At 41.5% G+C, this 25,607-nt stretch overlaps 1 protein-coding gene across 2 annotated transcripts in view; it reads left to right on the plus strand.

Annotated features, from left to right (window-relative positions):
* The window catches only part of GADL1 (glutamate decarboxylase like 1), a 262,602-nt gene that overhangs the window by 60,987 nt on the left and 176,008 nt on the right, over window positions 1-25,607 (plus strand). Inside the window, exon 1 of one of the 2 annotated variants that reach the window (XM_059077372.2) lies at window positions 12,133-12,448. The exons of the other annotated variant lie outside the window; for it this stretch is intronic. Within the exon in view, the coding sequence (XP_058933355.1) occupies window positions 12,412-12,448 (37 nt within the window). The 5' untranslated portion in view covers window positions 12,133-12,411. Of the gene's footprint in view, window positions 1-12,132; window positions 12,449-25,607 lie in introns of those variants that run through there. 2 annotated transcript variants of the gene reach the window in all.

The following is a 25,607-nucleotide window of genomic DNA, read 5'->3' on the forward strand; positions in this document are numbered from 1 at the left end:
CTGCTGAAAGATCAGCCACTAACCTCATGGGGGTTCCCTTATATGTTATTTGTTATTTTTCCCCTGTTGCTTTTAATATTTTTTCTTTGTATTTAATTTTGATAGTTTGAGTAGTATGTGTCTTGGTATGTTTCTCCTTGGATTTATGCTGTATGGGACTCTCTGTGCTTCCTGGACTTAGGTGGCTATTTCCTTTACCATGTTAGGGAAATTTTCGACTATAATCTCTTCAAAAATTTTCTCAGTCCCTTTCTTTTTCTCTTCTCCTTCTGGGACCCCTATAATTCGAATGTAGGTGTGTTTAATGTTGTCCCAGAGGTCTCTGAGACTGTGCTCAAATCTTTTCATTCTTTTTTCTTTATTCTGCTCTGCAGTAGTTACTTCCACTGTTTTATCTTCCAGGTTACTTATCTTTTCTTCTGCCTCAGTTATTCTGCTATTGATTCCTTCTAGAGTATATTTTAATTTCATTAATTGTGTTGTTCATTGTTTGTTTTCTGTTTAGTTCTTCTAGGTCTATGTTAAACATTTCTTGTATTTTGTCCATTCTTTTTCCAAGATGTTGGATCGTTTTTACTATCATTACTCTGAATTCTTTTTCAGGTAGACTACCTGCTTCCTCTTCATTTGTTTGGTCTGGTGCGTTTTTACCTTGCTCCTTCATCTGCTGTGTGTTTCTCTGTCTTCTCATTTTTCTTAACTTACTGTGTTTGGGGTCTCCTTTTTGCAGGCTGCAGATTCATAGTTCCCTTTGTTTTTGGTGTCTGCCCCCAGTGGCTAAGATTGGTTCAGTGTGTTGTGTAGGCTTCCTGGTGGAGGGGACTGGTGCCTGTTTTCTGGTGGATGAGGCTGGATGTTGTTTTTCTGGTGGGAAAGACCGCATCTGGTGGTGTATTTTGGGTGTCTGTGACCTTATTAAGATTTTAGGCAGTGTCTCTGCTAATGGGAGGGGTTGTGTTCCCATCTTGCTAGTTGTGTTGCATAGGGTGTCCTACAGTGTAGCTTGTTGGTTGTTCAGTGGAGCTGGGTCTTAGTGTTGGGATGGAGATCTCTGGGAAAGATTTTGCTGTTTGATATTCATTGGAGCCGGGAGGTCTATGGTGGATCGGGAGGTCTCTGGTGGACCAATGTCCTGAACTTGGCTCTCCCACCTTGGAGGCACAGGCCTGACACACGCCAGAGAAGACCCTGTCAGCCACACGGCTCAGAAGAAAAGGAGGAAAGAAAGAAAAGAAAGAAAAGAAAGAAAGAAAGAAAGGGAGGGAGGAAGGAAGGAAGGAAGGAAGGAAGAAGGGAGGGAGGAAAGAAAGAAGTAAAATGAAATATAGTTCTTAAAATAAAAAATATTTAAAAATAAAAAAAATTTTTAAGTAATAAAAAAATGATAGAACAGAGCAACCAAACCAAAAAACAAATGCCCCAATGATAACAAGCGCTAAAAACTATACTAAAAAAAGGTAAGAGAGAACCCTAGGACAAATGACAAATGGTGAAAGCAAAGCTATACAGGCAAAATTACCCAAAGAAGCATACACATACACACTCACAAAAAGAGAAAAAGGAAAAAAATATATACTGTTGCTCACAAAGTCCACCACCTCAATCTTGGGATGATTCATTGTCTACTCAGGTATTCCACAGATGCAGTATACAACAAGTTGATTGTGGATATTTAATCCGCTGCTCCTGAGGCTGCTGGGAGAAATTTCCCTTTCTCTTCTTTGTTGGCACAGCTCCTGGGGCTCAGCTTTGGATTTGGCCCTGCCTCTGCGTGTAGGTCGCCTAAGGGCGGCTGTTCTTCGCTCAGACAGGACGGGGTTAAAGTAGCAGCTGATTAGGGGGCTCTGGCTCACTCAGGCTTGGGGGAGGGAGGGGTACAGAATGTGTGGTGAGCCTCCGGTGGCAGAGGGCGGTGTGACATTGTAACAGCCTGAGGAGCACCGTGAGTTCTCCCGGGGAAGTTATCCCTGGATCACGAGACCCTGGCAGTGGTGGGCCGCACAGGCTCCCAGGAGGGGAGGTGTGGATAGTGACCTGTGCTTCCACACAGGCTCCTTGGTGGCTGTAGCAACAGCTGTAGTGTCTCATGCCCATCTCTGGGGCCCGTGCTGGTAGCCATGGCTCGTGCCCGTCTCTGGAGCTCATTTAGGGGGTGCTCTTAATCCCCTCTCCTTGCACACCCCAAAACAGTGGTCTCTTGACTCTTAGGCAGGTCCAGGCTTTTCTCCAGACTCCCTCCCGTCTAGCTGTGGCGCACTAGCCCCCTTCAGACTGTGTTCACACAGCCAACCCCAGTCCTCTTCCTCGGATCTGACCTCCGAGGCCCGAGCCTCAGCTCCCAGTCCCCACCTGCTCTGGCGGGGGAGCAGACAAGTTTCTCAGGCTGGTGAGTGCTGGTTGGCACTGATCCTCTGTGTGGGAATCTCTCCACTTTGCTCTCTGCACCCCTGTTGCTGTGCTCTCCTCTGTTGCTCTGAAGCTTCTCCCCCACACCTCTACACCTGTCTCTGCTAGTGAAGGGGCTTCCTAGTGTGTGGAACCTTTTCCTCCTTCACAGCTCCCTCCCAGTGGTGCAGGTCCCATCCCTATTCTTTTGTCTCTGTCTTTTCTTTTTCCTTTTGCCCTACCCAGGTACGTGGGGAGTTTCTTGACTTTTGGGATGTCTGAGGTCTTCTGCCAGTGTTCAGTAGGTGTTCTCTAGGAGTTGTTCCACATGTGGATGTATTTCTGATGTATTTGTGTGGAGGAAGGTGATCTCCATGTCTCCCTCCTCCACCATCTTGAAGGTCTCCTCACCTCCCCTTTTAATGCAAGTATTGAGCTTTCTAGAAAATTCCTCCTTACCTCCTTATTCCTTAGTTCAGGTTTACAAATGGCCTCAGAATTGCTCTGTCCATCTCCAGCTCTTCTTGTCTAGTCTATCTTTAATGTGTCACCAGATTTGACTTCTAAAGAAACAAAGTTGATAATATACCCCACTGAGTTGACATTCAATGTACAAGCTCAAGTCTGAACACCTTGACTTGAAGACACTACTTTACCCCAACCCCCTTCTCAGATCCCCACGACTTTGTTTACTCCCCCCGACCCCACCCCCTGTGCTTGCCACCCTGAACTGCTGCTCATTTCAGCAAACCTGCAGACCTCTGGCTTTGCACCAGCTGATTCCTGTAGCTAATGACTTTTTTTCTTTTCTTCATTTGGTAAACACTCCCTCATTTTCTAAGCCCAGCTGAATGCTGTCTCCTCTGGGAAGCCCATGTTTCTCCAAGCAGAGACCTGTTACTTATGCTCTGGCTGCTGCAGGATTTGATTCACCCAATGTGTCCTAATTATCTTTCTACACATCTGCCTCCACTCCTCAGCTGAGAGCATCAGAGGGAAAAGACTACTGTTGGTCTGACCTGTCTTTGTAGCCTCAGAGTCCATACATGGTAGATACTCACGAAGTATTTCTCTAACAGATGGCAATTGCTCTCTGGCACCCAGAGTGCAATCAATGGCACAGTTACTTATTTTCCTAAGGTCCATTAAGTTTGGCTCAAGCACTCACTTGCTGGGTTGGTTAGGCATTCTCTAGGCAGGGGAATCTTGAGTCTTACAATACCAAGTAATTGGTGATGTGAGAGGGGCCTGCACACCAGCGGGTGGGGGTCATCACCTACCAGGCGGACCAGACAGAATCATGGCTCAAATTCCAAAGGAACAGTCGGGAAGATCAGACTGACACCATCTGCCTCTCCCTCCAGAGGTGCCTGTATCGCCAGCCCCTTCTGAAGCCTGCCTACCTCCAGCCCCCAGGGTCCAGGCCAAGACCTGGGCAACTTACTGCAATTGTTTGAACCTCTGACCTGCCCCCCCCAGGCTTGGGGAGTCGCCGGCCCCATTTCCTTCCACACCAAAGGTCAAATTCTCTGCCTTCTTGGTTTCTCCAAATTTCCAGTTAGTTGTTCTGGAGGCCTATCCCAGGCTCTACCAACTCACATGCACCAGGAGGCGGGCTTGTCAGGGGACAGCAGAAGAGCACTAAGGACAGTGGCTGCTTTTCAGTTTCTGCTGACTGACACCATGAGGGAAGCCAAGCCCACTGTGGCCAAAAGGTTCTGATTTTTCAAGAGATGCTGAGAATGAGATTTTCATGAGAAATAGTTTGGCAATTGATTTTTTTAAAAACTCAAGGTAGAAGCCAAAACCAACCTGTTTGTAGGCCAAATTCAGCTGGTGGCTAGATAGTTTGTGACCTCTGACCTAGGCCTTTCTGTCATAAGAATTTTAGGGTCTGTCTCTGTCTTGGCCTATACCCTCCCCAGCAAATTTTCATCTGTCCTGGGAAAGACAAGAGAACTGCTTACTCTACCAGAAAACGCTTCTTTTTCTCTAGCAGTGGAGGGCTGGAGACTTTCCATGGTGGCTACAGGAGCAAAACCATAAAACATAAAGGCTAGTTAATTTCTTCATAAGTCACCTTGTAACGTTTGGTTATTACAGCAGAGAGATGAAGGATAATCCAGGTGTACCCTTTCCTCTAAGGAACACTTCTGTATTTTAAGAGTGACCTTTTGTATCAGTGTGTTCTAAACTATCTGTGGGAAGGACCATGTTTTAAATCTGCCTTAAATTAATAGTAAAATATGATAATAACAAATTACTAGAAAAATGAAATAAAAAGATATACATAATGCAAGTCACAATTTGATTTTTATATTATTTGATACATCAGACATAAAATTAGTCTGTCAAATTGCTATAAAGCAGTGGCTCTCAACCAGGAACATTTTGTCCCATGGGGACATTTGTCAATGTCTAGAGATGTTGTTGGTTGTCCTCATTGAGAGGAAGGTGCTACTGGCATCTAGTGGGTAGATGCCAGAGATGCTGCCACACAGCCTAGAATGCACAGGGCAGCCCCACAACCACCTCCAGGTCCAAGATGTCAATGGTGCTGAGGTTGTTTCTATTACAGTTTCTAAATGACTCCCTCATTTTCTGTCTGAACTTATTTATGGACCAGTTATGAGCCCTTCCCAGACTGGCACTGTTCTGCAGATCACACTCCAAGAAGGAACATTCTAGAGGTATTGCCATTGCCTTTCTGATCAAACACAAAGCATGAGCCAGTGGGGTGGCAGGATTTCTAGAAAACTTAGTATATTAGCCAGAGTTCCTAATAGTGGGTGGAAGCCACACTGCTTATAACAAAGACATTTATTTTTTAAATAACATAACTAACCATAATGTAACTCCTCTAGAATACAAGCATGAGTTCCCAGAACAGAAGAAGGAATGCAATGTCCTAGATCACCCAATGGTACCTCACTGACATACACAGCTCCCTTGTTCTTCTCGGCTAATAATATTTTAATTTAGCAGGGTTTCTCATGTTGATCATTAGTTTCTTACCTCTAATCAATAGTGCTTGTTAAAAATATAGATTTCAGGTTCCCATCCAAGACATAGGAATGGGAGCAGAGGTGAGTCTAATTGGAAAGCTCTGGAATCTGGAAAACACTGAGAGAAGGAAGACCAGAATCTAGTCGCAGCACAAGTCCTGCCAATGTGTTCACTTAATAGCTCCTTACTCAGGGCCTGGTTCATGCCTGATGATGTGCTGGGTTTGGGGCTTCAGTAGTGGAGAAAGCAGACAGAGGCCCTCACCACATACAGTTTGTACATATTTCTTACTCTTTCTTTCCTGTCTCTCCTCCCCATTCTTACTGTCCCTCCCTGGTGGCAGCACTTCGCCATCTCTCACCTGGATTATTAGAATGGCTGGTCTCCTCACCTCTGGTTTCACCCTCCATCCATCTTCCATAATGCCACTGCCTCTCTCCATCTGCCCCAGATTAAAACTCTTCACTGGGTCTCCATTGCCTCCAGGAGAAAGTCTAAGCTTCTAAACATGGACTACAGGTTCTTTAGGACCTTATCTCCAGGCACCCCCATCTCCCCACTTTAGCCTTTCTGAGAAACACCAACCCAATTATTGATGCCAACACTCTGCCTATGTTAGGCCCTCTGCCTGGAAAACTGGCATTCCACCTCATTTCCTAATATGATACACTTGTGTTCATTTCTCAAAAGCCAGCTCTTTACACCAATAATTGCTAACACTTATGAAGTACTTACTATGTACTATAATATCCAAGTATTATAGGCACTGTGCTAAATGTTTGTTTTATTTACTCTTTATAGTAACTGTTGAGGGAAAGGAGGCTTAGCTAATTTTTGTGACTTTCCAATGGTTATGAAGCAAGTGGTAGATGTGAAATTCAAACCAGGCTGATTCCAGAGTCTATCTTGCTCCCAGTCACTTCTTATTTCTCCTCTCTGGGGAAGCTTTTACCATTGCTACCCTCCCCCAGGTGGCTATATCCTTGTTTACAAACATTTACTGTCCCTCTCAGAGGGAAGACTGTTATTTTCCTGTTCTTTTGATGTCAGGCTTGGCCATGTGACTTTCTTTGCCTAATTAACCATCACCAGAAATAATGGCTGTTGTTCCTGTAACAGAGACAGAGCGTGATTTGCCTGTTAATGGTCCAGAGGAAGCAATGGTCCAGCATCCTGGGTCCTGGCTGGGTGATGAAGAAAGCTGCACCAGATGCATGACGGACATTTAGTAGGAATGAGATATAAGTCTTAGTTGTCATCAACCACAGGGATTTGAGGGCTTATTTGTTACCAAGCAAAACCAGGTCATTCTGACACAGTTAGTTGCTGCCTGTTCACCACTACTTTTGTACATACTTTTGTACCTACTTTTATTGTTATATCTAACACAACACATTTTGATTTAACTGTTCATACATCTGTTTCCCCTACCAGACAGTGTTCTCTGAGGGACCATGTCTTACTTGTGTACCACATTTAACTCAGTGCCTGTCACATCATCAAGGCTCAAAAAGAGTTATTTACTGATCAGTGGACAAATAACTGTTGTGTCTTCATCATCTGTTAGCTGCAAGAACTGTGTTCAATGTCAAGTGACTTTCAATATCCCAATGTCAGCTTCCAAATCCCTTGACCCTAGCCCCAGTGAGGCAGATGTTTTCTTATGATGCCAAATCCAGATAAAACAAAGGATGGAAGTATGTCACAGATTAGAAAAAGGAAGAACTCTTAAAGTCCATGAGTTTGAATCCTAGCTCTATTGCTTACTAAGTATGTAGCCTTAGACAAAGGCCTAATAAAATTTATAAAATGGAAGTCATAATAATTATGTTGAGGAGGAAGGAAACTTTACCCTTGTAGGTTCTTCTAGCTGGTCAAAGAATTAAATTGACATGAGACACATGAACAGAAGAACGTCAATTTTAATTTCAAATGTACAGGAACCCTATATACATGAGAGTTTCAGAGACAGAAAGGTAAAATGAGGTATATATGCCATTCTGATCTAAGGAGTGGAATAGGGGCCTGGGGCTTCCAAGGACAGGAGGGCAATTCACAGGATGATCAGAAGAAGAACAGATATTTGGTAATTAGATGTTTGTCCTGGCATATAGATGGGGCCACTTAGATAACGTTTATCTTCAGTAGTAACTCTTTTCTGGGAAAAATTCCCAATTTAAGTTCTCCTAGGTAGTTAAGGGAGGGGTGGTAATTTCCCTTGAACCCACAGACTCTTTTTTTGTGTGTGTGGTACGCGGGCCTCTTACTGTTGTGGCCTCTGCCGTTGCGGAGCACAGGCTCCAGATGCGCAGGCTCAGCGGCCATGGCTCACGGGCCCAGCCGCTCCGCGGCATGTGGGATCTTCCTGGACCGGGGCACGAACCCGTGTCCCCTGCATCGGCAGGTGGATTCTCAACCTCTGCACCACCAGGGAAGCTCCCCACAGACTCTTGATTGCCTTTAGCTCAAAACAATCCCCTTGCAAAAGTGGCACATTTGGGGAAGGCTCACCCTGAACCCCTACAGTTGCTTCTCAGGATTCTTGTGAAGATCACATGCCAAGTGCTCACAACGCAGCTTGGCTCACTGGGATATTGTAGTGATATTTGTCTTTTTTGGCTGTCCTGCATCTATCCTTTCTTCCTATGTGTTTGTGGGTCCTCTTTTTGAGTATGGTAATAGTGGGGGCACTTCAGCACCTGGGGAAGAGATCCAAAGGGAAGAGATCCATCCTGTATACATCATTGGATCCAGGCTGGCCAATCCGGTGCACTCATCTGATTGATTTGATCAAGTGATCCCAAGATAAGAAGTTGCATTCTTTCTGGGTACTTGAGGTAGGGTCTGAGGGTGGCAATGGGGCTTTCAGGGTGGGGGGGCATCCTTGTCTAGACCTGTCCCTGCAAAAAGATGCCTGCTGTGCCGCTTCCTTACTAAACTTTCAGACCTGGCTTGGTTCTTGCTTGACTTCTAAGTCTGATTTTCTAACATCCAGTCAAGTCTGATGCCCTTGATATCCTCGTAATAAAGTGCTTGTTAAAAAAAATTTCTTAAGGTAGCCAGATGTCACTTAGGTTGTTTCAAAACAGTAAATGGTAGATAACTTTCTCATTTTTTCTCTCCACTTTTGTTTCTATGAATTTGCTGTAGTCTTTCTTCCTCTTGTCCTGAGTTCTTTGATTTCTCTAAGTTGTGTTCCTTAGGTTTTTAGCACCAAAATGTGCTGATTATAATCTAAATGATGTTACCTGGCAGTTTTGAACTCTGTTTGAAACTGATAAAATGAATGAATGTTCTTTCATGAAAAATACCCACCTGACCCAAACTCCCTGCTGCCCTGCCCAACATGCACACACATTCAGACCAGTCCTGTTATCATCTGTTTGTTTGGGGAACTTCTTGATTCCCTAACACAGCTACTATCTCTCTTTGTCTCTTTCTGCCTCTGTCTGTCTCTCTTTAAACTTATTTTGTGCCAGGCACTGTGTCAAATGGTTTTCCAACTATGGCACAGATTGCTGGCTGTCTTTCCCTGGATAACAGAATCTGTAAAATGCCCAGGTTAACACAGACACACACAGACACACACACACACACACACACACACACAGACACACACACTTCCGAGCTTCTCTTGCAGAGGAAATATATATTGAATTTTACATGGAAGTTGTTGGATAAGGCTTCCAAGAAAGTTATTTTAAGGGACCTGACTCAGCTGTCAGGTGTTATTTTTGCCCTTTCCCCCTTCCTTCTCCTTGTTTGGACATGAGTCAGTTTGGAGTTCTGGCAGCCATTTTGTGACCATGAGGAAGTCCTGAGGCTGAAGCTTGTATTAAGGATACTGGAGCAAAAAATGACAAGGCTTCTAGGTCCTTGATGAAGGCATGGAGCTTCAGTACCAAGTATAGACCATCTAACTCTACTACCTTCATGTTAGGGGAGAAAAATAATCTAATTTATTTAAATCACTGCTAATTTGGGTCTCTACTACTAGCAACTGAAAATACATCTTTACCAATACAAAGATTATCATGCAAAAATCCTATAGGGTTTATACTATTAATCCCATTTTACAAAATGGAGCCTTAGGCTAGTTGTAAAACTTGCCCGAGTTACTATTCATTCACTGGACAGTATTGGATTGATCATATTGGATCATCATTGGCCCAGGATCTGACAGGTCAGCATCTGAATGTAGTGTTTGTCTGACACAAAGGCTGGATTCCTAATCATTACATTTTACTGCCCCTGAGCTGAACATGCCTCCAGAATTTTAGACCAATACAACTTGTGGGCCTCCTTGAGCAGGTGTGACTAAGTTGGAAGTTTTCTTATTGGAATAGATGCTCAGGATCTTCTTTCTTCTCTCTCACTTCCTGTCCAGCAAAAGGCATGTTTTTCAACCTCTAGTAAATTGGCCCAATGGCCAACCAACTCTAAGTCTAAAGATACTTTTTTTTTCCTTTCTCTCAATGTAAATTACTAATTCCTTGGAGCATTCCTAGGGGGATCTATTGCTGAGATGAAATCGGCTTCCAGCAAAGTGTGTGTAATAGAGTAAGTGCTCAGCAAATGTTGAATGGATTTATGAACGAATGAATGGTGTTCTCACAGCAGTCCTGCCTGGGACAACAATTCCCAAGTTATTTCTTAAGACCAATTTTTGGGTCCCACCCTGTTATGAAATGTGGATGCTACTCTGTGAGGGAGCCAAGACTGCCAGGGCGCAGTCCAGTTTCCTGCAACGCCAGCCGGCCTGTCTGTGTACCTTCCAAGGACCCATTTTCCTGACAGGTTTTGGTGAAAAGCTCTTATCATAGACTGTGGAAAGTATCTTTGCTAATCAGTGCAACCCAGTGTAGACACTGGGCACAGGCTTTGTAATTACAGAAAGCTGCCTTATAATCATGGTTCTGAAATGCTTCCCCTCTGTGTTTCTGGGCAAATTACTAAAGCTGAGCCTCTGTTTGTCCATCTTTAAACGGGGGTAATAATAATTTCCAATCCCATATAAGGATTATAGAAGGGAATGTATGAAAAGCATTTAGCAGAGTGCCTAACTCACAGTACATGTTTAAAGATAATAGCTACTATCTTTAGTGAAAATGGTCAGTACTGGTTAGAAGCATTTCTTAATCCTTCAAGTAGAATTAGCCATCCCCTCAGCTGTGGCTCCTCAGTGCCCCATATCTTTCAGGGAACATGAAACAAATGATGAAAAAGTAGCTAGTTCTAAGCCTGTCTCTCTCAACTACACTACAGCATTCTGAGGGCAGGATTTTTCTTGAAATCCCTAGTAAATGGCACAGAGGAAGTGCCAAGTAATTGAATGAAAGCAAGAAGGAATATAACACAATGCCTTTGTCATAGGAGCAAATATGAGAGTTGAGATAAGCCAGTAAGAGGTGAGCTTATAGAGCAGTTTCTGGCTTTCAATCTAAGAAATTTTAAATGGCGTATTCCCTGGTTGGCGCAGGAGGGGAGAGGGAACAGGTCTGTAAATTGACGTTTCTAGAGTCCACTGTGGCCCAGTTGGTCCCGGTTTGCCTCACACAGAGAAGTATTTAATTTAGCAGAGGCTGACACTGGTCACTGTTCTGAGCTGGGGTAGAGAGGGTCCACTTACTACAAAGCTGAAAAAAATTAAATGAAAAACTTGCCAGAGTGTATACTCCTTACAATTTTTTTTAATAGAGTCACCAAAGCTTAATTCCTGAAGTTCTTATTTATACTTCCATCACTAGATCTCAGTCCTTTATCTGGTGAAACTGCCTACAGAAGAGTAGATGGAGGGACGGTGGTCTCAGAAACTTCATAAAATTTGTCTGCAGGGTCTTAACTTTAATATTTTTAATAACTCTAGTCTTATGTATATTAGGAATAATCAATTCTTACTTGAGAAAAAAAGGGCTGCACTGTCTTCACTGATATGGACTTTAATTATGCAGCCAGAGGAAATAGTTCACCTGCTAAGAAAGTAAAGGAGGATTTTTTTTTTTTTAGCCCCTTGAAGGATGTGGATTACAAATGCAGTTCTATAATGTAGTTGTCATCAGTGTGCTTTGAAATGGTATTAACCGATTGCTCCTATCATCTCAACGGCCTCAGTTAAAAGCTCCTAAGGGAATTTAAACATAAAACTTGTTGGAGGGATGACAAAAAAGCAGCCCTCGCTGATTAAATTTAAATTTACAATAGGAACATGGCTGAAGCCTAACTTCCAGGGGCTTGCTGGAGCAATTACAGTGTTGTGAACATTTGAGTCTAAAGACCAAACAGATAGAGGCCCTTTCGAATTCACCGCCTCTTTTTGCTCTTTACCACGGGACAACAAGGTGCCAAAGGCTTTCCCTTCTCCAAACTTGTAATGTTGCAGAGGCAAAAGGGTGAAATGTGATATGGGGCAAGACATTCGCTTGTGGAACTCTTAAATGTCAAGGCAGGCCTGAATGAATGGATAGCGTATCCTATTCACCGCGGCTGCCCTAAAATAGGTTCCCTGCGCTGGTGGCCTGGAGCGGGCATCAGATTTAGCTTAGGGCTCCTCTGGCCAGATCAGACCCAGCGAGGTGGTGACTACAAAAAACTGGATGCTGGGAAGGTCACAGGCCAAGGCTCACTCACCCAACCTCGTGTCCAGTCTGTATCCTGAAGGGCTGCCGGGGGTGCGCCCTGTCCGTTCCCACCTGGGCAAATGCCCCGCGCCCCCGCACACCGTGCCCCAGCCCTTCGCAGCTCTGGCAGAGGGACCCTGGTCCCGGGTCAAGCGGGCGGCAGGCCGCCAACAGCTCGCCAAGTATTAATAGAGAGGCGCGGGCCGCAGAAGGCTGGCGCCGGGGCCTCGGGCTGCGGAGCGCAGGCAGCGCGAGCGCGTCCCTATCCGTCCCCACGCGGTGGCGAGCGCCCAGCGGCTGCCGCGCGCACCTGCGGGTCCCCACGGCGGGCGTTGCCTCGGCATCTGCAGGCGCCGCCTGGACTGCGGGAGCCGCGCCCGGGCCGCCCGGAGCCGGAGCAGAGATGAGCTGCCACCCGGACCGCGAGCGCCCGCTGGACGGTAACGACTCGCAGGCGCCGCGGCCTCTTAGTCCTTAACCGGCCCCAGGCGGGGTATAACTTCCCGGTGCCGGTGGATCAGGGGGACCAGAAGGAGGGTTATTTATTTCCCTGTTAGGCGGCTGGAATGGGTAGGAAGTCCTCGTCTTCCTGCAATTTTGCTCCCTTTCTGTTCTTTTTGGGGTTCTTTTTAGAATGAAACAAGTTAACTTTTCTAAAGCGCAGAGAACCGCTCTTGGAACGCAGTGCCACGCTGTGCGGGTTTGTCAAATCAGATGGCAGAGCTGGTTTCGCTGACCAGTGCGCTGCCGCGGGTTTCTCTAGACACGGTGGGAGTTCCTTCCCTTTAAAGAATGATCTTGCTTCTACTTTGGGATGTACCCAGCAACACCCCTTCACCCCCGCCTCCACAAACAGGCGTTAAAAGAGGCTACCTCATCTTACAGAGTGAGTGATGCCCTCATGTTCTTCGGATTGGAGCCTGGGGGGTGGGGGACCCGGGACGTTACTCATTTAAAGAAGGCATCGTGCAGCAGAATTCCCCAAACTGACTTCAGAACTCGGGTGTCATTTAGTTCTACTGGGAAATAATGGTTGTACGATTCTGCGAGGGAAGCGTCTCAGGTTGCTTTGAACGGGTGATGAAATATTTTGAATGTTTTTTTTCCGGTCAAAATTCACCTATTCACCTATTTGCATGTTTGCTAAAGATTTCAAACTTAGCCCCTTAACTAACTCCGGTTACCTGTGGTTCAAAAGCCCTGCCCTGAAAGGTCATCATTATTGCTATTAGCTACTTAGTTGTTGACCTTTTAGGGAGATCGCTCCTCCGGGAATAAACTCGTCTTTGCATCAATAACCCTTTCGGATTGTACTGAACACGACTTAATGAAGTTGCTTTTTAAGTTGAAACTCTGGAGGCTTGTGAGGCAGGTGCACAGGCCAGGGTTCCCTGTGGACCAGGAATTTTGCACAGTAATTGGTAAGGCAAGAATCACTGTGCTGCAAAAAACATTTCATTCCTTCCTTTCACAGTCCCAAGCAGAGTTCTCAGCATCACTGCCCTGGATCCTCTTGAAAATATTTTTTTAAGTTGCATTGTTATTGTTTTCAATAACATAATAAACTGGCACTTTGCTGGAACTTTTTGTAAAATGATTACTTTTGTGTTTCTAAGGTCGGCACACAGTGTAATCTAAGACAAATGGTTATTTGAAAACTGATTGATACATAAGACTAATTTTTAAAAAATTCCTGATAATATGGCAGGCTTCTTTATGTGAGGCAAGGATGGTCAGGATAATTGTATCTGACTACCTTAGCCCGGCACTCTTTTGTTTGGTTTGTTTTGTTTGGAATCTTAATTCCTGTTTTAAAGCCACAAACCCTTCAGAACTCTGATAGAAAGCTTTTTAAGAAAAAGTATCTAGTCTTCCTAAATTAAGCATATGTCCTTATAACCAGGCATGTCTGTAACTTGTGAGGACTTCAGTAATTACTGTATGTGAATAGCCAAGTTTAACCTTAAATCTGAATTTTGGAGGATACCAAAAGGCTTAGGCTTCTGTCAGTCTGGTTATCCTTGAGCAGGTGACAAGGTGATAACATGTCCAATAACACCTAATTGTGCCAAATGTTTGCTATGATATCTTAAAAGAGGACTGGATATGTATCTGTCAGACTTAGTAAATTTCCAAGTATGTTTGACAAGATTGTGAAAGTGACATGTGATGAGTATGTTAAATGACATGCCTGTGTTAAGCAAGCTCTCTGGTTGAGTATCTGTTACAGACTATACATTATGGAGGAACGTCATAGGGAATCCTGTTGCAGATAAAGAATTTTTATTCTACTCCTCATGTTTTGATCCAGTTTATAATCTGCCCATAGTACATCCCAGAGAAATTTAGGCAATTAATTATACCAGATTCAAATTTTGATACCATTAGAAATAAAGAATTATTTGCACTCAAATCATATTTTTCCTTTTGGTTTGAAATCATAACACAAACCTTCCATATAATTTTGGCCTGCAAAGTCATTGTTTTTATTTTATGCAGCTTTGATTCTTGTTGAAACACTTTTAAAATGGAAGAAAATTTTAAGTTTTAATAGCAGGGGACAGAAACTTTTTCTGTTGAAAATCTGACTTTTATAGCCTGTTGTAAGTCTGATGTTGGAATAAAATTGAAACCATGATATTCAGGAACAAAATTTCTGTGTAATTTTTTTTGGTCTCCTCTATATTGCTTCATTTTCTTTCTGTCTGTAAACTTTTCACTTTTTATTTACTCCTTTTGATCATAATTTAAATGAAACCCACTGTAGGTAAAATTTATCACCCAGCGGCTGATCCCTCGTTTAGGATAAGAAGTGCTCACATTTATTGAACACTTACTTACCTGCTATGCTGAGCTACAAGCACCAGCTTCTCTAACCCTCACTAGATAGGAGAACTATTACTATCAGCTTTTATTATTATTATTATTATTATTTTTTTATATAAAACCGAGGCTCTGAGAGGGTGACTGTCAGCTTTGAGTGTTCACATGCCCCTAACACCTAACCCAGGGCCTGTGCTGCCTCCTGCTGGACCACAATGTCGAATGTCCACAGGTGGCCCACAGCATCCTCTGCCACCCTATTCAGGGACCACAGGGAGAATGCTGGAGAGGCCCCTGGAAGGTGTCTCTAAACTCACTGAAGTGAGAGCAGCATTCTTCCCACTTCCTTTGGGTGGGAAAATGGGAGGAAAGACCCTCAGTATTCAAAGGGCTGGAAGTGGAAACTTCTTCTGCCCCTCTAGCCAGGGTCTAGGGACCTGTGCTTTGCCCCTGGGGCAGGACCCCTCTGGTTGCTAGGAAAGAAGGGCAGCTTGGTCTTTCTGAGGGAGAAGGCAGTGCCCCATGGGACATTCTCTAAAGCCCTTCTCTGGAGCAGGTGGCCCAGGGGTCCCTTCTTTCTCAGGCTGCAGCAGATGGGTCCACATTAGAAGGCAGTGCCCTGAACTTTGCTCAATATTATGTAACAACCTAAATGGGAAAAGAATCTGAAAAAGAATGGATCCATGTATATGTATAACAGAACCACCTTGCTGTACACCTGAAACTAACACAACATTGTCAATCAACTATACCCCAATATAAAATTAAATTAAAAAACGAAGGCTGGGAGCAGGCTGACCCACAGTGGAGCAGAGCTGTTCTCTGTGGCGAACTGTGGGAACAGAAGAGGGAGAAGGACGCACAGCGAATACTCTGGCTTCAGCCTGCTCTGATGTGTATCTCTCGATACATGATTAAAACTCCATGAGTCTCAGTTTCTTCATCTGTAAAATAGGGATAAAAAAATCCACTATTTAGAATTATTGTGAACATTAGCACTAATATACAGAGTGTCTGGCAAGTAGCAGGCTCCCCATAAACTTATTATATCCAGAAAATTGGATGTAGAGTTTAATGAGGTAATTGGAATGTGTTAGCAATACACAGCTCCCCAGAAAGATAGGGCTCACGTGACATCCATTGAACTATATGACACTACCGGGCACAGTCTACCGACTGATGCAGGAAGCCTGCCAGGTGTGTGATCAGCCACACACGGTGGGGTGCGTATGTATGTGCTTTGGCTGCTGTGTCTGCAAGTGGGGCTTTCATTTTGGGGAAAGACTGAGGAGAAGTTAATTTATACATTAAAACAGAAAGATGCGTTAGGAGTCCAGGTGAATTGTGGAGGGTGATTTTCAGAAAGCAGTTTTGTCCATGGCACATGGAGTTTACCCTCACAATCGACTTTCAAGACTTTGATTCTTGGTCACTGATTTTTCTAGTGTAATTTGGTAAACCCTGTTTTGTCCATATCTTACCACTTTTCAAAGTGTTTTCTAATTGTTTGTTTATATCTCTGTTTCTTACATAAAATCCATAGGGAATGGGCCACATCTTTCTATTTACTGGATCCCCAGCACGTAGCTAAAGCTAAGTGCCTGGCACAGCGTAGGTACATATATTCAATGTATGTTTGTTGAATAAAGAAATGCGTGAATGAATAAGAAAGTGATGGGAGGTAACAATGTGTGATTCCTGAAATACTTTAGTCTTTGTTGTTTTCTACATTAAGTTTTGAATTCATATTCACTTTTGCCGTCTCCAAGTTGTTTATAATAGTGAAAATTTATAAGTATTTACATGCCAAACAATAGGGTGTTATTTAAAACATAAATATCCTTTTCTGGATGGCTTAAATAAATTGTGGAAGGCTATCAAATGCTATGTGAAGGCATTCTGCTTTTGGAAAATGATTATATGTTGCAAGAGGATCTAGATGGAGAGATAACAAAGGATTAATAGGTGTTGCCTCTGGGTAGATGGGATGATGGATATTCTTTTTTTTTTTTTACTTGTTTATGTTATGTAATAAACTTGCTTTCTTTTTTAAGGAAGCAACACAATACAAGAACTATGTACTATAAAACAATATCATAGGGCTTCCCTGGTGGCGCAGTGGTTGAGAGTCCGCCTGCCTATGCAGGCGACACGGGTTCGTAACCCGGTCCGGGAAGATCCCACATGCCGCGGAGCGGCTGGGCCCGTGAGCCATGGCTGCTGAGCCTGCGCGTCCGGAGCCTGTGCTCCGCAACGGGAGAGGCCACAGCAGTGAGAGGCCCACGTACCGCAAAACAAACAAACAAACAAAAAAACAATATCATAGGTCACTTACACTGCATCACCTAATCCCCTGTCACTGGACACTTAAGTTGTCTTCTCAACTGATTTTCCAAATTTATCTGCCTAATTGTTTTGAACATTTAAATAAGTTTCAGCATCTCAGGGTTACAAAGTAGCATAATTGATTTTAAAGAGATGAGCAATTGAAAAAGAAACCCAAAGTAGGAAAAAGAATGCCAATGACTCAATGCCAAGGACAAAAGATACTAATTTTCCAACATGTCTTCTTATTGAATATATTGCTTTGCTGCAAATCATAGTTAACTTTTCATCTCCCCTCTGCCCTAGACTTTCCTTCCTTTGTTGTGTAAAGATGTTAGGACAGTTCATGAATAACTAGTTAGTAAGTGTTTCCTAATTGTTTTGTGTATGTACTTGAGGTGCTTTCATGGTGGCTACCAGTTGTATAATTTGTTTGCAGAGTTAGTTCCAGGAACAAGAATTTTGTAAAGCAGGGTGGTCTCTTCCCTTTTTTTTTAAAGTCACCATTCTTTAGGGATAGAGTTGTGAATGAGTAACTTTTAACCCTACATATTTTTAAATTTTTAAATTGAGATATCGTTGCTGTACAATACTAAATAAGTTTCAGGTGTACAGAATAGTGATACACAATTTTTAAAGGTTATATTCCATTTATAGTTATTATAAAACATTGGCTATACTCCCCATGTTGTACAGTATATTGTTTTAGCTTATTTATTTTACATATAGTAGGTTGTATCCCTTAATCCCCTACCCCATGTATATATACCCATATATATACACACACACACACACACACATATATATATATATTACATCTCCTTTATCCATTCATCTGTTGATGGACACTTTGGTTGCTTCCATAATTGGCACTTGTAAATAATGCTGCTATGAACATTGGGGTGCATGTATCTTTCCAAATTAGTGTTTTCATTATTTTTTAATATATATGCAAGAGTGGAATCGCTGCGTCATGTGGTAGTTCTATTTTGAGTTTTTTGAGAAACCTCCATTCTGTTTTCCACAGTGGCTCCACCAATTTACATTCCTACCAACAGTGTAAAAGGGTTCTCTCTCTTTTTTTAATTCCATTTTTTTAATACAGTGGGTTCTTATTAGTTACCTATTTTATACATATTAGTGTATACATGTCAATCTCAATCTCCCAATTCATACCACCACCACCACCACCACCACCACCACCACCCCCTGCTTTCTCGCCTTGGTGCCCATACGTTTGTTCCCTACATCTGTGTCTCTATTTCTGCCTTGCAAAGCGGTTCATCTGTACCATTTTTTCAGATTCCACATATATGTGTTAATAAACGATATTTGTTTTTCTCTTTCTGACTTACTTCACTCTGTATGACAGTCTCTAGGTCCATCCACGTCTCTACAAATGACCCAATTTCATTCCTTTTTATGGCTGAGTAATAGTCCATTGCATATACGTACCACATCTTCTTTATCCATTTGTCTATCGATGGGCATTTAGGTTGCTTCCATGACCTGGCTATTGTAAATAGTGCTGCAGTGAACATTGGGGTGTATGTGTCTTTTTGAATTATGGTTTTCTCAGGGTATATGCCCAGTACTGGGATTGCTGGATAATATGGTAATTCTATTTTTAGTTTTTTAAGGAACCTGCATAATGTTCTCCATTGTGGCTGTCTCAATTCACATTCCCACCAACAGTGCAAGAGGGTTCCCTTTTCTCCACACCCTCTCCAGCATTTGTTGTTTGTAGATTTTCTGATGATGGCCATTCTGACCAGTGTGAGGTGATACCTCATTGTAGTTTTGATTTGCATTTCTCTAATAATTAGTGATGTTGAGCAGCTTTTCATGTGCCTCTTGGCCATCTGTATGTCTTCTTTGGAGAAATGTCTATATAGGTCTTCTGCCCATTTTTTGATTGGGTTGTTTTTTTAATATCGATCTGTTTATATATTTTGGAGAATAATCCTTTGTCCACTGATTTGCTTGCAAATATTTTCTCCCATTCTGAGGGTTGTCTTTTCATCTTATTTATAGTTTCCTTTGCTGTGCAAAAGCTTTTAAGTTTCATTAAGTCCCATTTGTTTTTATTTCCATTACTTTAGGAGGTGGGTTAAAAAAGATCTTGCTGTGATTTATGTTAGAGTGTTCTTCCTATGTTTTCCTCTAAGATTTTTATAGTGTTTGGTCTTACATTTAGATCTTTAATCCATTTTGAGTTTATTTCTGTGTGTGGTGTTAGGGAGTGTTCTAATTTCATTCTTTTATGTGTAGCTGTCCAGTTTTCCTAGCACTTACTGAAGAGACTGTCTTTCCTCCATTGTATATCCTTTCTTCCTTTTTCATAGATTAGTTGACCATAGGTGCTTGGGTTTATTTCTGGGCTTTCAATTCTGTTCCATTGATCTGTATTTCTGTTTTTGTGCTAGTACCATATTGTCTTGATTACTGGAGCTTTGTAGTATAGTCTGAAGTAAGGGAGTCTGATTCCTCCAGCTCTGTTTTTTTCCCTCAAGGTTGCTTTGGCTATTCGGGGTCTTTTGTGTCTGTATATAGATTTTAAGATTTTTTTTCTGGTTCTGTAAAAATGCCACTGGTAATTTGATAGGGGTGGCATTGAATCTGTAGATTGCTTTGGGTCGTATAGTCATTTTCACAATATTGATTCTTCCAATCCAAGAACATGGTATATCTCTCCATCTGTTTGTCATCTTTGATCTCTTTCATCAGTGTCTTATAGTTTTCTGAGTACAGATCTTTTACCTCCTTAGGTAGGTTTATTCCTAGGTATTTTATTCTTTTGTTGCAATGGTGAGTGGGATTGTTTCTTTAATCTCTCTTTCAAATTTTTCATCATTAGTTTATAGGAATGCAAGAGATTTCTGTGCATTAATTTTGTATCCTGCAGCTTTACCCAATTCATTGATTAACTCTAGTAGTTTTCTGGTGGCATCTTTAGGATTCTCTATAGTATCATGTCATCTGGAAACAGTGACAGTTTTACTTCTTTGTTTCCAATTTGTATTCCTTTTATTTCTTTTTCTTCTCTGGTTGCTGTGGCTAAGACTTTCAAAACTATGTTGAATAATAGTAGCGAGAGTGGACATCCTTGTCTTCTTCCTGATCTTAGAGGAAATGCTTTCAGTTTTTCACCCTTGAGAATGATACTTAATTTGGGTTTGTCATATATGGCCTTTATTATGTTGTGGTAGGTTCCCTCTATGCCCACTTTCTGGAGAATTTTTATCATAAATGGGTGTTGGATTTTGTCAAAAGCTTTTTCTTCATCTATTGAGATGATCATATAGTTTTTATTCTTCAATTTGTTAATATGGTGTATCACATTGATTGATTTGCTTATATTGAAGAATCTTTGCATCCCTGTGGTAAATCCCACTTGATCATGGTGTATCATCTTTTTAATGTGTTGTTGGATTCTGTATGCTAGTATTTTTTTTTTTTTCTTTTTTTTTTGCGGTACGCGGGCCTCTCACTGTTGTGGCCCCTCCCCTTGCGGAGCACAGGCTCCGGATGCACAGGCTCAGCGGCCATGGCTCACGGGCCCAGCCACTCCGCAGCATGTGGGATCCTCCCAGACCAGGGCACGAACCCGTGTTCCCTGCATTGGCAGGCGGACTCCCAACCACTGCACCACCAGGGAAGCCCTGTTTGCTAGTATTTTGTTGAGGATTTTTGCATCTATATTCATCAGTGATATTGGTCTGTAATTTTCTTTTGTTGTAGTATCTTTGTCTGGTTTTGGTATCCAGGTGATGGTGGCCTCGTAGAATGAGTTTGGAAGTGTTCCTTCCTCTGCAATTTTTTGGAAGAGTTTGACAAGGATGGGTGTTAGCTCTTCTCTAAATGTTAGGGTTCTCTTTTCTGCACATCCTTACCAACATTTGTTATTTGTGTTCTTTTTGATGATCACCATTTTGACAGGTGGGAGGTGATATCTCATTTTGGTTTTAATTTGCATTTCTCTGATGATTAACGAGGTTGAGCATTTTCTCATGTGCCTGTTGGCCATCTCTATGTCTTCTTTGGAAAAATATATCTATTCAGGTGCTCTCCCCATTTTTTAATTGGGTTGTTTGGTTTTTTGATGTTGTGTTATATGAGTTATTTATATACTTTGGATATTAACCTCTTATCATTCATATCATTTGCAAACTTTTTTTCCACTCAGTAGATTGTCTTTTCATTTTGTCAGTAGTTTCCTTTGCTGTGCAAAAGCTTTTAAGTTTAATTATGTCCCATTTGTTTATTTTTGCTTTTATTTCCTTTGCTTTAGGAGACAGATCCAAAAAAATATTCCTGTGATTTAACTCAAAGAGTGTTCCTCCCAATTTTTAAAGTTTTATGGTTTCCAGTCTTCCATTTAAGTCTTTAATTCATTTTGAGCTTATTTTTGTATATGGTGTTAGAGAATGTTCTAGTTTCATTCTTTTACCTGTAGCTGTCCAGTTTTCTCAGCACCACTTATTGAAGAGACTGTTTTTTCCCCATTGGATAGTCTTGCCTCCTTTGTCATGGATTAGTTGACCATAGGTGCATGGGTTTATTTCTGGGCTCTCTCTTCTGTTCCATTGATTGTGTCTGTTTTTGTGCCAGGACCATACTGTTTTGATTACTGTAGCTTTTAGTATAGTCTGAAGTCAGGGAGTGTGGTTCCTCCAGTTCTCAAGATTGTTTTGGCTATTCAGAATCTTTTGTGTTTCTATTTTGAAATTATTTAAAATTATTTGTTCTATTTCTGTGAAAAATGCCTTTCATATTTTGAGAAGGATTGCATTGAATCTGTAGACTGCCTTGGGTAGTACTGTCATTTTCACATAGTATTGGAAGTCCTAGCCACAATAAGCAGACATGAAAAAGAAATAAAAGGAATCCAGATTAAAAAGGAAGAGGTAAAACTATCACTGTTTGTAGATGACACAACACTATACATAGAAATCCTAAAGATGCCACTAGAAAACTACTAGAGCTCATCAGTGAATTCAGTAAAGATGCAGAACACAAAATTAATATGTAAAAATCTGTCACATTTCTATACACTAATAATGAACCATCAGAAAGAGACATTAAGGAGACATTCCCAATTACAATCACATCAAAATGGATAAAATACCTAGGAATATACCTACCTAAGGAGACAAAAACATCTGTACTTGGGAAACTATAAAATGTTGATGAAAGTAATTGAAGATGACACAAAAAGATGGAAAGATACACCATGTTCATGGATTGGAAGAATTAGTATTCTTAACCTTTCATGTTTATCAATATGTACTTCACAGAAATCACAATGCCGCTTCTACAGCATCCCTGGTGACATCATGATATTGTTTCCTTTCTAATTCTCATTGCTTCTTCAGGCTTCTGACTGAGAGGTAGGTCCTGGGCCTCTTTTTCCAGGTTCTGTCAGCAGCATCTCTTTTCTCTTCCATGTGTAGAACTCTTTCAGTCTTGAAGGAAATTCCTACCTCATTTTTGAGGTTTTCCCTCCCAAACACTCTTATAACCTTGCTGAGTATGGGGGACCCCATCCTTTCCCTGTTATCCAGCTCTGCTACACTCCTTCTCTAGAGGTCCTGACCTCTTCATTTGAAGATGGTACCCCTATTCCACCCCATTGTGATACAAGGGATATGGAAAGGGAAAAATACCTGAAAGGAAATAATGTCTCAGACACAGAATCCCTCCCATTAAATTTGCTCCAACACTCATGGATCCATCTCAGTCCGTCTGGGCCTTCCCACTTTCTTATCACCTTGAGCTTCTGATGGTCCCTGAGAGATTGGAACTCCACAATGATTGTTCTCCAGACTGTGTTCATTAGACTTCCTTTTGGATTATGAGGGACTGATTATATAGAACACCTAGCTTTCATTTTGTACACTTGGAACCACCACCCAGATGAGGAAGTATAATTTTACCAGTGTCCTGGGGTCACACATACTAAGACATAGCCCTTTCCCTCCCCTGTAAGGAACCATTACCCAGATTTTTGCATTTTTCATAGTTTAACCAACCAAATATGTATTTCTAGACCTAACAGTTTAGTCCTACCCATTAAAAAAATTGTGATAGATCTTTTAATTTATAGATGTACTGTCCTTTTCTATTCAAATAATTTATTTGTTGAAGAATGTGGGCCATTTGGTCTATAGAATCCCCCACAATCTGGATTTTGCTGCTTTTGTGCTTATGGTTTAACATTTTCCTTGAAGATTGCCTTCTTTCGAGCTCTGGTTTATACCACTCTAGCCCTTCCTCTTTCTCAGTCCTTTTGGCTAAATTACATTTATTCTTCTGATCCTTAAATTTTAGAAACAACCATGAAATCATTTTATCTATTAAGCTTTTTATTATTAGGCAATAAAACATTTTATTAAGTTTCTCCTATTCAACTCCTCCATTCTTGCATTAACTTCATTAGGCATTATTAATGAATTGGTTGAAAGTTGATTCTCTCATTTACTAATTATTTCAAATATTAGTAATTTGGGAGCATTATGGGGCAGTTTTTTATACACTCTTGTCCACTGTTGTTGGATTGTAAAATGGTGTAACTGCTGTGAAAAACAGTAGGGAGGTTTCTTGAAAAATGAAACTACCAGTAATTCCACTTCTGGATAAATATCCCAAATAATTGAAAACAGGGTCTTAAAGAGATGCCCATGTTTATAGCAGCACCATTCACAATAGCCAACAGGTGGAAGCAACCCAAATATCCATCAGTGGATGAATGGATATACAAAATATGCTATATACATTCAAGAGAATATTATTTAGCCTTAAAAATGATAGAAATCCTGTCACATGCTCCAACATGTATGAACCTGAAGGAAATTATGCTAAGTGAAAGAAGCTGGGCATGAACAAATACTGTATAATTCCACTTATATGAAATGGAAAGTAGAATGGTGGTTACCAATGGCTAGGAGAATAGAGGGAATAGGAAGTATTTAATGGGCATAGAGTTTCAGTTTTTCAAGATGAGAAATTCTAGAGATCTGTTTCACAAGAATGTGAATATACTTAACATAGTGAGCTGTATAATTAAAAATGATTAAGATGGTAAATTTTATGCTGTGTTTTGGTACCACAACAAAAAAGGAATACCAAATTAAAAAACAAACAAACAAAAATACTTTTAAGGATAGAAAAATTTATAAAATAATTTAAGAACTCACTTGCCTCCCTGAACAATTTAACCTTCTTTGTGTATTTTGACATTGCCATTGTGAGCACTGAATAATATAACATTCTCAGGAGCTGAGATGTATCCACCTGTTTCTTTGTCCCTTCATTGAATAATGTCAGATTGCTGTTCTTGAATTCTAGCATCTTCTTTTATCCTGCTGCTGTCTCCCTCATCACGGTTTCCCATGAGTGTCAGCTATATTTTCTTTCTCCTAATAAATCCTAGTAGCATTTTTAATCACCATTTGCTGCACTTACTCCAGTTTATTGTTTTCAACAAGTTTGGCAATTATTTCATCTTGGTTTTTTTAGCTTGCAAAAGGTTGGAATTGTCCATGATAGAAAGCAGATTGCCTCTGAATGAGGTGTGAAGAGGTCTATGAGAGGAGTTTATGAGTACCTGTCACATTGACATTGTTCTATTTATTTACTTTGCATTTCTTGTATTCTTGTGTAGTTCTGGATGTTCATTGTTGCCAGATAAGAAGCTTCCATATAGAGTGTTTATAGATGAAAATATATTTTTATGTGAACATATGCATGAATAATTACAGTTCATGCTTACAATTTGAAGAAATGGATAACGTTTTATTGCTCAAGAGATACACATGTAAACATAGTTGGTAGGTCCCAGTTTAAGGGAAAATTATATCTTTCTACTCACTGAACTGCACTGGGAGTATGACTGGTCTCTAACCCTTATGAAAAGGTCAGTTCCTGCATGTTCTTGCCTTAATTGCTTTATTTACACTACTCCTATCAGCTGCCCTACTGATGCTGAAAACTTGACCTCTGTGCACTGGTGTTGAATTGAATCTCAGAGACAGAGTTTTGGGTGAAATAGAAAAGAATAACTTTATTGCTTTGTCAGGCAAAGGGGGACACAGCAGGCAAAGTTTTACCCTTGAAAACTGTGTGTCCCAACCTGGGAGGAATTGTTGAGGAGTTTTATAGCAGTAGTTCAAGGGTATGGGGTTGCTGATAAGATTAGGGTGTGTGCAGGGCCTGCACTCCTTTAATCTGGCATCAGGTGGTCTCTTGATGAGGTTCTCTGGTTTCTTTAATCTGGCCTCAGGTGGTCTTCTCTGGAGTGAAGAATGCTACCATCTTCCATTTGTTGGGGGTTTTTGTTCTATAAAGAGCTCAAAGATACTGCTCTGTGTATCCCTTGAGGTGGAACCAGGACCCTGCACCAAGGCTGCACTGTTTTTTCTTGGCTGTTCGTCTATTATCTCTCCATCCCCT

The sequence above is a fragment of the Kogia breviceps genome, chromosome 10, assembly GCF_026419965.1.
Source record: "Kogia breviceps isolate mKogBre1 chromosome 10, mKogBre1 haplotype 1, whole genome shotgun sequence".
Taxonomy (NCBI): domain Eukaryota; kingdom Metazoa; phylum Chordata; class Mammalia; order Artiodactyla; family Physeteridae; genus Kogia; species Kogia breviceps.